The following is an 11,882-nucleotide window of genomic DNA, read 5'->3' as shown; positions in this document are numbered from 1 at the left end:
TGGCCGCCGAGGGCGCCCGCGAACCAGGGCCAGCCCCCCTCCTGGTCACCTGCTCAGAAGGGCTGGGCACGGCGGTGGCCCTTGCCTCCCAACGCCCTCAGGGCCCTGCAGACCCGGTCCCCTTGCCGCCTCCACCTCTTGGCCCCACGTCTCCTCAGAAGGATGACTTGGGCCCCCAGTTCCCGGTGCTTTCATGAAACGGGGAGTGGGCAGGTCCCCCAGCTTCACTTGTGAAATACATGCTCACCAAATGCCAGTTGCCTTCGCCGGCGGCGGCCTTAAAACCTGCAGTGCCTGGTTGGCTGGATCCAGAGTCCAGAATTAATTTGGAGATAAGGTGGAGGGTTGGTGGTGCCAAGGCCGCAGGCGGTTCCCAGACTTCCTCTGCAAACCTCACGTATGTTTTATGGAGCAAAGGAATGGCTTGGCTGTTTGAAAGGAAATCTCCGTTGTAGAACCACCCCCGGGAAGTGTGTGCCGCCGGACCCACTGCTCTCAAAAGTGAGGCCAGTGAGGGTGCGATGCATTTGGAGGGCTGGTGATCCTGTCTGCGACTCACCTGGATGCCTGGCCAGGTTCTCTCCCCGCTCTGGGCCTCAGTTTCCCACCTGGGCACAGATGTCCTTAACATTGGCTAAAATCGCCGGTTCTAGATGTTAGAGTTGTTCCTTTTCTGAAGCAACCCGACTGGAAAGTAAATTGGAGTTGGAGAAGTGCTTTGCCCCGCAGGTGAGGGCTGATAGGAACCAGGTGTGACCGGGGGCCCAGATTTAGGTGCATCTGAGGTACACAGCTCCCCAGGGCCTGGCTCTACCCTTTCACCTCTCACCCCACCTAGCCAGACACATTAACACTTTGCCTTGCCTTAGGCCACCCAGGGAGGGTCCTGGCCGTGGCCACGCCCACCCCCGGCTTTGGGACCCCAGGCAGGGCCGGAGTTGGTCCTGGCACCTCAGGAGGATGTGAGTGGAGACGGCAGTGATATCTCTTGGCTTTTGTCCAATCTCACAAAGTGGGAGCCAGTTCTCATGTGGGTCAAGGCGACGCTTGAAGACTGGGTTCCCCACGCCTCCTGCATGCCCGGCCGGGTGCAGGCTCTTCCGGGGCAGAGCTGAGCAGGCTGTGGGGCCCTGCCCTTTGGCAGTTCCCATTGTTCTGCAAGTTTCATTTTCAAATTCTTTGGCACCAAGACTTTTAAAAAGACCAGTGCTGGCTTCTGCTTGGATCGGGGCTGCAGAGGGAAAGGTTGGGGGGACTCTCAGCACAAACCCATGTTCCCCAGACCAACACGGAAGGATGCAGGGGAGCTTTGTGAACCCTGAGTGTTGGGGGCACCCTCGATTTCTTGAGAGAACTCACGAAGCAGGGGGCAGCCCTTTTCCTTACAGTCTCCTGCCCGTCATTCCTCCCTCCCTTTCCCCTCTTCTCAGCTTACTCGGTTACAGACTGGGGGACTGGAACATGAAATGAATGGTGACAAAGGACAAGAATGCAGACAGATAACGAGTCCAGGCTCTCAGTTTGCTCCTGCCTCCTGTCCTGGGACTGACTCCATAGCCGCCGCCCACTCCGCTGGACCCCACTGGAACACTGCCCAGCTGACCTCCACCTGCAAACTTCCCAGGCGTAGGGCCAGGCCAGGCCAGCCGCTGCTCCTTCAGCGGTGGCGGTCTGTCACTTTTCCCTTCTGATGCCATTTGGAAAAAGAGCATGTGTGGGTGTTATGGCAGATTTGGGGTACTCTTGGGCTGTGTGGCCTTGGGCAATTCATTTCACCTCTCTGAACGGTGGTTTCCTCCGCCACAAAATGAGGATAATATGACCTCCCTCCTAACAGAAGTGTTATGAGAATCTAGAGATTTGCATAAAGAATTCAGTTCAGTACCAGGCACATGTTAACAACAGCTACAGTTCTGTGCTGTGGACATAACACAACACATGATAGAAGGAGGCTCAGAGACGTTAAATCATTGCCCCAGATCCCACAGGGCCGAGCTCAGCACCTGGGAGGCCCCTCCTCTTTGACCATGTTAGCATCTTCTATGGTTCTCTCACTGTCTCATCTTCAAGAATCCCGTTTTTCCTCCCACACTTTAAGAAAAAGACAGTAGATTCATTAGATTCATTGTTTCCCTCCCCAACCCAGTCCACTCGGAAAATACTTATTCAACGGAATCAGTGGTTTCAGTTCCAGAAGCTAAATGAATCCTGTCCCTCCTCCCCCGGCTCCGAGATGGCTTTTGGAAACCATGTCACCCCCTTTATTACAAGCTCCTCGGCCCTCCTCCAGGCGCCTGGGCCACTCTGGGATTACAAATGGAGCCTCCTGCCTCTAGGGCACTGCCTCCGCTACCGCTGTCAGTGCGGATTGATTGAGGAGACCGGCCCTGCCCCGCAGATCGGTGACTTGTGCCGGGTGAGCCCCGTGTCGTGCCTTCAGCGGCAGGCGGATGTCCTTCCTCTCGCTCGCTCGCAGGCTCTTGAGCACACGTGCAGCCCTCATCTTTCTCCCTCTGCGGGCCCCACCTCTCCTTCCTCTTGGTGGGGCCTCCTGCCGACTCGAGCACTCCAACTGACAAGAGCCTCAGGTTAGCAGAGTGGGGAACCCCCACAGCATCCTGCACAGCCTGTCCCAGGCCAGGCACTTCCCCATGCAAACCAGATGGAAGCAGAGAGTACACAAGCAGCAGGGCAGCCAGATCCCTGGTGGCACGCCTTCCTTCCACACAGCACCTGCTGGGTGCGGGGCTGCCGGCCCGCTGGAGAGGGCAGAGGGGCGTAGAATAAGTCTTTCTGGGGCAAGGACAGGGCCGGCTGTAAGGCTAAAGGGGCCTGGGAGGCTCCTCAGGGCCAGGGAACACCAAGACTTCGCCGTGTGGGGACAGCCACCTGCTCTTCCCAGGAGGGCTGTGCCAGTGCAGGGGGAGGGGAAGGAGGGATGAGGCCGGTATCTGTGACGCGCTTGGTGTGAATTTGTATCACGGGATCTCGACGACCTCTGCTCAGGAGGTGTGGGATGGAAGTCGTGGCTCCCTCTTTAGCTCCCACTGGTCACTGGGCTGTTTATGTGACCGTGTCCGTCTCTCCCGGGAGTATGAGCATTTGTAGGGCACACACCTCTGCTTCGCTGGGGTCTCCAGCATCCTGTGCGGGATGTGGGTGACTGTGAACGGGCACTGTGTGTTCGCCACAACCTGATGAGGCCGGTACTGTTACCAGCCCCACTTCACAGAGGGGGCCACAGAACACAGAGTTTAAGAGACTTGTCCCAAGGCTCACAGCTTGGAAGAGGCGCAGGTGGGATCTGATCCCAGGCCTTGAGAGGCTGCACTCTTCACCACAGCCTCCCAGCACGTGGTCAACAGCGGACAGATGCATGGACGCAGAGAGTTGGTGGGCCCCAAGTCTGCAGGCGGGCGGGGAAAGAGGCATGAGAGGCAGCAGGGTCGGCACCAGCCTCTCCCCACAGGAACATGTGGGAGCCCTGGAGGCTGGGTGGTCTGCCTGGAAGACCGCGGCCTCCCCAGCTGGTGGCCTCGCTGTGCGCCAGGGCCAAGGCATTCATCTCCCCCCAGGTGAGCAGAGAGAGGACACGGGAGGAGACACAGCTGGGCGGCTGGAGGCCCCTGCAGCCTGACCCCACGTGGAGCAGCCCTCAGCCCACTCGGCACTCCTGCCCCTGGCGGCACAACTCTCCCTGGGCGGCCCCTGTGTGGGGGCCCAGCACTGGTCACTGAGCTGGGGGCCCAGCCTGGTCTCACACCCAGGACACCCCTGCCTTGTCCTTCAGCATATGGCTGAGTCTGAATTCCTTCCTTCATCGGGAAATTGGAGTGGGAGGAGGGGCTGAGGGATCCGCCCGCCTCCAGGGAGTGGGGTGTCTTACCTTGACTCCTCCCAACAGCCTTATGAGGCAGGGATTATCATCTTCATGGTACAGACAAGGAAAGGAACAAAGAGGTTGAGAGACATCCCCGAAGTGCCACAGCTAACAGGTGGCAGAGCTGGGATCTGAACTCAGCCTTCGGGCCCCAGAGCCCCCGCTGCGCACCACAAGGAGTTAAAGCGAAAATGAAATAATCTAGCCATCGCAGTGCCAAGGCGTGTCCTCAGCACTTCACCCGCATTAACTCACTTAATCCTGACCGCAGCCCTGTGAGGTGCACGCTGGCGTGAGGGCATCTTGCAGACGAGGAAACGGAGGCCCAGAGCCACGAGGAAGGGGCAGAGTTGGAATGTGAAGCTGGTGGGCTGGGCGGCAGGCTCCAGCTTCGCTTTATCACGAGATAACAATAGGGAGGGTCCTTTCCTTCGGGATTATTTCTGCTTGAAAGCTCAGGACTTTTAGCCCCATCTCTGCGGGGCTCCACGGCAAGGCAGTGCCACATGCTGAGGCATGCTGGGAAACGACTTTGTTCCAGCCTGTTTTGTTGACACGCTCTTCATTTTAAGCCCGAAACCCAAGCTTCCTGCGAAGAATTCAAACCAGGGAGAAAAGTGCAGCCATGATACAGCCACCACTCCCTCTGCGTGGGGCTCCCTGCGTGTCCTCACCCCTCGCTTTCACGGGCCCGAGCAACTCCCACCTCACAGCTCGAGCCCAGAGCTGCCAACAAGACGCCCAGCAGCACACAGCCGCGAAGGGCCAGCACTGGGACCTGTCGCCGGGTCCCGCCTGAGAATCCCGGCTCTTCTGACCAATCAGCGCGCTGCCCTCTGGGCACAGAGCGGGGTCTTGCTTGCTGGCTTGGAGGGCAATGCTTCTGTCCATCTGCCACAGGCTGGTCCCTCCGTGTCAGGATCCCCGGATCCCCGGGAAGATGCCAGGACACAGGTGCAGATCTGCAAAGCTGGATGCTGCCTCCGCTGTCAGGGAAGCTGAGCAATGCGGGCATCGATGCTCCCTCCACTCCACCTCCCTCCGGCGACTCGGGAGTGGCTACCCTGCCACCAAGGTGACTGTCCTCTGGAAGCAGCCATGCCACGTGAGGTTCCTCATCCCTGCCCTGCATCTCCTCGCCAGGACAACTGCCAAGGCACACGCGTGGTTCCAGGAAAGGGAAAGCAGCAGCGTCGACAGATTCTCCAACTCCCAGCCGGTCCTGCGGACTCGGCCTCTTCCCGGCCCACCCACCCCTGCAGCAGGCTCCTCGGTTACCCCGAGCCAGCTCTGCCCCCACTCCCTCTGGCCCCAAGGTTTTCAATGGGTCCCAAGTGCCTTCGGAGTTTGAGTTGATTCTCCTCCACCTGGACCACGAAGCCCTCATCTGGCCCAGCTCCATCCTCCACCTTCTCTCACGTGTCCTGTGCCGCCTCTTTGCCAAACACAGTTTGGAGCTGTGTTCCCGCCCGTCTGTGCCCCAAAGCATGAAGCCCTACCTCTTCCCTATATGTTGGAATTACACCCTCTTTCAAGTTTCAGTCTAATGCCACCACCTCCTTGAAGCCTTACGTTAATACTCATCATAAATTCATTCAACAAACACTGACGGAGCCCTTGCCATATGTCACGCCTTGAGCCCAGGGGTCCCTGTTGTCATGGAGCCTACAGTCCCATGGGGCCATTAGAGGGAATGGCCTGTCACGTAAATACTCATCTGGTAACAGCCACGACATACATTAGTGAGACAGCGTGGCAGGTGCCCAGAAGGTGTACAATAGGACCCTGGGTCTTGGGGGTCCGGGACATTTGGGGTGAGAACTGAAGGACAGGCAGGAGGCAGCCATGTGCTGAGGTTGGAAGAGAGCTCCCGGTGGCAGGCACAGCGGAGGCCCTGAGATAGGGGGGAGCAAGCAGATTCCGGGAAGGGAAAGGAGGCCAGAGCAACATAACAGACACGAGAAGCTGGAGATGCAGCTGAAGCAGGACAGCGCAGGCGGCAACAGGCGTGGGGACTTTATCCCACGGGGACAAGGGGATCCCAGCAGAGGGAACAGTCAATACTCGTTTCTACCGATCCTGCCAGCTGCCCTGTGGCTGAGCATCTTCTGCAAAGGGCAGGCTTTGCGTCCGACCAGCTCTGAGCCTCAGACATCTGGTCATTTGGACGTGGGATTCCCAGATCCTCCCGGACCGAGCTCCGAAGGACAGAGCTGGCTGCCAGTTCTCCCGCCCCATCCCCAGCACACAGAGCTGCTCCCAAAGCATGTGTGGAACGAACGGACAGAGAGGACGAGACACTTACCAGCATTTCCCCTGGAAGGGGCCAGGCTGCCTGAGGGGCCTTCCATGTTCTCTGGAAATCACAAAATCAAGGTTTTAGTAAGGCCACGCCTCAGGGAACCCCTGAGAGCAGAGCCGGCACCCCGCCGATGTCCACACCCAGGGCCAGCACCCAGCAGGACCCCGCACGGGCATCCGCCGGTGACCACCTCGTGAATGACAGGCAACAGAGCGAACGCCCCCAACAGCTGCAAGGTGCTTCCCACAGAGTCTGGGCTGGGGCTGTCCTCCCAGTGGATATGGCTGCCGCTCTCCGCTTTACAGAGGAGGAAACCGAGTCCCAGGAGAGGGAGGACCCCCAGCAAGTCATGGCAAAGCCAAGACAAGACTCAGGCTATATAGCTCCCATGGTATGAAGGACACTTTCCAGAAATTTCTTCTAAAAATATTCTAAAGTGACATATTTCATCAGGATGCCTGTCACGCCAGCAGTGGGAGCCAACACACCAATTCTCGCAGGCTGTTCCCCTACCGTCAGGTCCAGGGTTCCGGAGGGCCCTGAGTGACGGGTCCGTGGCTCCCTGGGATTGGTGTCGGCACACAGCAGGCGCTCAGTAAATGCTCAGTGTGTGAGGGAGTCAGCTGATTTGAGGGACAACCGTGGAGAACATTCCTACAGCTCTTAACGGGCGTGCTGAGCTACCTGCATTAACTCAAGTCATCCTCACAAGCCTCTGGGGCGAGTTTACAATGACCCCACTTAACAGGCATGGAAACTGAGGCTCGCCTGTGACCACAAAGCCAGTGAGCGGCAGGGCCGGGACGTGAACCCACGCAGAGCCCGTAAGCCAGCCCCCTGCCCTGGCTGAGTGAAGGTGGGCAGAAACCTCCCGGAGAAAGACGGCACCCGCGCTCCCCTCGAAGGCCATGGCCTTGTGCGGCGCCCCTCCCCCATGCACCAGTGACCGCTAGTCCCATTTCCCGTGGACCCCGAGTGGGCAGTGACAAGCTGGATGGCAACCACCTCATTACAGGCTTCATGTCTCCCCAACCTCCCTCCCCAATGGTCTCTGGACTCCCTGCACCTGCCCTGACTCATACGGGCTCCCAGCATTATAACCCTCATGGGCTCCTTCTTGGTAGTAGGTGAGGGGTATGAACGGACAGGAGGATGGAGGGCGCTGCAACCCTGAGCCAGCTCCCCACGCCCTCCCAGCTCGGCCTTCTCATCTGTAGAATGGGGACAATAATAGCGCCCGCCACAGGGCTGCGCTGTTTCCATTATCCTGGCCTCAGTTGCACCATATACTGTAATGGAATCACTGATCCTGCCATCACCCAGCACAGACCGTGGTACAAGGGGTGAGCAGGCTTTGCTAAGGAGAGGAGGGGTAGTATGTGAGCGGCCAGGTGTTCGCGGTAACTGAGCCTCACAGCTAGTGTGGGCCAGAGGTAGCTTCCCGGCTCTGTTTACGCCCACTCCCAGGGCGCTTGTGCACATTGCAAGGTGTTGGGACAGCCCCATGCCCTCCTGGGGCCTCCTGGGAGCCACGACCCTGCGGGGCCCTCTCAGGTCCCAGCTGCAGCCCAGGTGAGGTGAGCTGCTGGGAGCAGGAGGAGCAGTGGGAAGGCCAGGCACAAGGTTGTTCATCTGTGGCCAAGTGAAGAATAGGAGGGAAGAAACATCCTTTCTGGAAAAATCAATGGGCAGATGATACCGCCCAAGTCACAACCTACATGGAAGCCATCCAAGAAAATCAGAGACGAGAGAATCACAGCCTGGGTCTTCTGTGGCCACGCAGCCTCTCAGCCAGGGGAAGTGAGAGGCGAGCCAGCCCCAGCCGCCATCCTACAGGGAGGACCACCGGGCGCAGGTGGGGGCCACGGCTCGCTCAGGGCCCCGAGGTGTTTTGGTGGCTCTGCCATGAGTGAGGGGTGTCCAGCCCAGGTGGCTCATTGGCAGCGGCAGGTGGGCCCTTGCGGATCTCCAGCCATCCGCTTCCCTCTGATCTTGCCCATACTACCAGGGTGCCAGCGCAGCCTCACCCAGAAAACACCAAATCTCCGTGGCTCTTCCTGGCATGCTTTTGGCTTCTGGGGTGCCCTGTCCCCCCACCTCCACCCTAACATGTTGGGCAAAGTTGGGGGAGACTGCCTAACTCATAGTAAGTGCTCACAGATGTGAGTTATCACCAAGCACGATCACCAGCCCCATTTCACAGCGAGGGAAACTGGCTCCGAGAGATTGGGGACACCCACGGACACTGGGTGGGCGGTCCTTCACGCTCCTCGGCAGCCTTCTCTCTAAGCTAACAGGCATCGAGTGCCCTCACGCCAGTCAGGGACCAGGCATCCACTCTGCTTCCCTGGCAGGGTTGGCCCCAGCTCAGAGTGGGGCCTGGGCCAGTCCAGGACCCCAGGAGTCCTGAGACTCCAAATTAAGAGGAGATCCAGGCTGGCATGGGGTCGTCTGGGAACCCTGAGAGGCCTGACTTGGGCGGAGCTGGAACCAGCCAGGATCCTAGAGAACCTTCTGAAGCTCTAGGATACGAACACCCAGGAGGCGAGTTTGCAGTGAGTGGGAGATGTTTGTGTGAACTGCCAGCTCTGTCTTCAAGTCAGGGTCTCCCTTCCTCCAGAAATGGCTCCCACGGCGGAGAGACTGGCCCGTCCCCTTCCCCTCCCTGGGCTTTGCCACGAGGTGACTAGCCTTTTACACCTTGAAGCTCTGTTCTTGCACTTCCATCTGGTGGAATACCCTCCCCTGCCGTTGCCTGGCTAACTCCTACTCATTCTTCAAGGCCTTCAAATGCCACCTCCTCTTGGAAGCCCTCTTTGATTACGCTTCAGAATTCACAGAGGCACTCCAAGAACTTTTTTCTGTGCCCCTAAGTTGCTGGTATAGCCAGCTCCCTCATAACCACAGCTGTCATTAATTGAGCACCTACTGTGTGCAGGTGCTGCACCTGAAGTCTCTTTATTTTTTAAAATTTATTTTTATTGATTTCAGAGAGGAAGGGAATGAGAAAGAAACACCAATGATGAGAGAATCATTGATCAGCTGCCTCTTGCATACCCCCCACTGGGGATCGAGCCCAAAACCCGGGCATGTGCCCTTGACCAGAATCGAACCAGGGACCAATGCTCTATCCACTGAGCCAAACCAGCTAGGGCTTCACCTGCAGTCTCTTCAATCCCCACAACCAGCCTGCAGGCAGAGGTTACTACTCCCAGGTCACTGCCTTTTAAAACCGACTGGGAAACTTGCCCGAGGCCACACGGCTAGAGTGGCCAGGGAAGACTGTCACTCAGGACTGCCGGCTACACAGCCACCAGGACATATCAGATCGGGGGACTGTGGTAGGAGGGCCCGCTGCGCTTCTCCATCTCTGTATGCCTGCAGGGTGCCAGCTCTGTGAACCTGGACTAGGTGATGCGAGCTGACTGGCCAGCCGGCCCTCGCCGCGGCTACCTGCCTGGTGCTCCCAGCACCTCTGGCCAGGAGGGTCTCGAGCCCAGGCCTGGAATGGACCCAGCACCTTGGCCTTGGGCAGGGCCTATTCGCCCTTCCTTCCCTTTCCGTCTGGCACAGGAAGCTCCACGGGACACCGGAGCCCGCAGACCAGGCGAAGGCCAGGCAGGCACCGCTCCTCACACCCTGCACACTCTCCGGCTCCCCTGTGCAGCCTGACCTGTGGGCCCAGGATCTGAACAGGCGCACAAGGCTCCCACCCATTTCCAAAGGACATTATTCAACTACCAGAGGCTGTCAGCACGAGACAGGCACCCTCCTCACAGACGTAGCTGCAGCTTCCCCCATGTCAGCTCCCAGGGAAAAGTCCCCCCGGGTGGGTCTGCCCGAGGGAAGTGAGCCTCTCATGCCTTCTCGGACGTGAGGCAGGGCGACTGTCCCACCCTGGTGGCCCAGATTCCTGGGCAGCTGCGGGTTTCCAGGCACAGACCTCCGTCCGCGCTGCTCAGCTCCGGGCAGGTACTGCGAACGCTGAGGACGCCTGACAGTCCCTGCCACCAAGTGACCGCAGTGTGGCCAGTGCTGTGAGAGAGGGAATGGGGCGGGCGGAGGGCACGGGAGGCTTCCTGGAGGAGGTGAGCTGAGTCCAGAAGGACCTGACCTGGCTAAAAAGGAGGCGTGGAGGTCAAGGTGAGGGACCGGCTCCCAGGGCAGGAACGGTGTGTGATGGGCTGGACCCCGCTGGCCACGGCCTTCCCCTGACCTTCCAGGTGAGGAGGGCCCGGCCCTGGCTGCTCAGGTCAGAACTCTGGGTCTGCGCTCGGGCCTGGCCCTGTGACGCCCACCCTGTGCCTCCCCTGGAGACCTGCTCCAGAGGTCACAGGACCACCTGTGTGCAGACCACGCAGCGGCCGGAGCCTTGTTGCAGCCCGAGCCTTGGGCTGTGAGTGCTTCCCAGCCCGGGTCCGGCCCAACCTCCTTGCCCCCACGGGCCTGTCAGAGGAGGCAAGGTCCTGGGACACTTTGCCAACACCGGCCTGGCAGCGGAAGCCTCTGCCAGCCTCCTGGGCAGCCAGGCCAACACTGCGGCGGAGGGCACACCAGCCCCGGCCTGTCTCTGATGCCCCATCTCAGCCTCGGTCCGGGGGGAGCAGCTGTGGGCAGAAGCAGCCGAGCGAGACCTCAGCCATCCACGCTAAGGGAGTGACAGGAACCGCGACCCCGTCCGGGGACAGAGACCTCCCCGGGAGGCAGCCAGCCAAGCCAGGGCAATGCCCGGGGGTCGGGAGAGCAGCCTGGGCCGCCCGCAGCGAGAGGAGGCACTGGGTGCAGAGAGGAGGGCCTGGCTCCTCCCGCCATGCCGGCCTGTCTGTCTTCAGCACTTCACTGTAAAAATAAATGGAAGCAGCACACGCCAGACAGAAGAGAGGGAGGAAAAACCCCCCACACCGCCCCACATGGGCTCCCCCCGCGGGTCTGGGCCAAGGCCGTGGCCTGGGTTACTTGCTGCTGCTTTTCCCGGGGAAGCTGCCGGTGCCAGATTTGCATTTACCACAAACAGAGACAACACAATGTCATAATCCTTCTCCTGTCATTCTCCCCTCTCTTCCTCCTCCCACCTCAGACACACACACGCTAACACAAAATGACGGCTCCCTCGACAGCCTGAATGAGCAAAGCCCTGGATCTGCCTCTTAATTGTTGGCGTTTCTCTCTGGCCGACCGCTCCGTGCCCATCGCCCAACTTGCAGCAGACCACCCACCGCCCCCTCCTTTGTCCCAAGTCACCGCTGACAAATGGCCTGCTGGAGGTGGGAGAATAAATATGCCTGGAAACGATGGGGGGGGGGCGGAGAGGGAGAGGGAGAAGCCAGCCCCCACCCCCGCGGCTGCCTCTGCACCCTCGCGGCCGGGATCCTGGCCACAGATGCTGCTGGACCGGAGGGGACGAGGGGCGGTGATGGTAACTCTGGCCCCTGGGACTCTGAGCAGGGGCCTTGCCCTTCACGCCCCTGCTGCTGCCTGGCGGCTGGGCTCCCAGCGCAGCCCCTCCTCTCCGCCCGCGTTCTCCTGGGCGCTACTCTGAACATCCCCCGCGCCTCCCTCCCTCCCCGCTCTTTATGGCAGTTTCAAAGCTGCAGCCGCCACTTGAGCAGCTGCGGCCTTTGATGAGGACAAGGCAATGAAGGCCGCCCGCCTGGGAGGCCCCTGCCCGCCCTGCCCTGGCCCGGCCGCCCCTGCCCGCCC

The 11,882-nt window shown here is 59.8% G+C and overlaps 1 protein-coding gene across 1 annotated transcript in view; it reads right to left on the bottom strand.

Moving 5' to 3' along the window:
* The window catches only part of TCF20 (transcription factor 20 (AR1)), a 93,033-nt gene that overhangs the window by 80,797 nt on the left and 354 nt on the right, over window positions 1–11,882 (bottom strand). Inside the window, 1 exon segment of the mRNA XM_015571911.1 lies at window positions 6,186–6,236. Coding sequence (XP_015427397.1) covers window positions 6,186–6,191 — 6 coding nt within the window. The 5' untranslated portion in view covers window positions 6,192–6,236.

The sequence above is a fragment of the Myotis davidii genome, unplaced genomic scaffold (genome assembly GCF_000327345.1).
Source record: "Myotis davidii unplaced genomic scaffold, ASM32734v1 scaffold428, whole genome shotgun sequence".
NCBI classification, from domain to species: Eukaryota; Metazoa; Chordata; class Mammalia; order Chiroptera; family Vespertilionidae; genus Myotis; species Myotis davidii.
The sequence above is the reverse complement of the archived record's forward strand: the minus strand, read 5'-3'. Positions and strand labels throughout refer to the sequence as shown.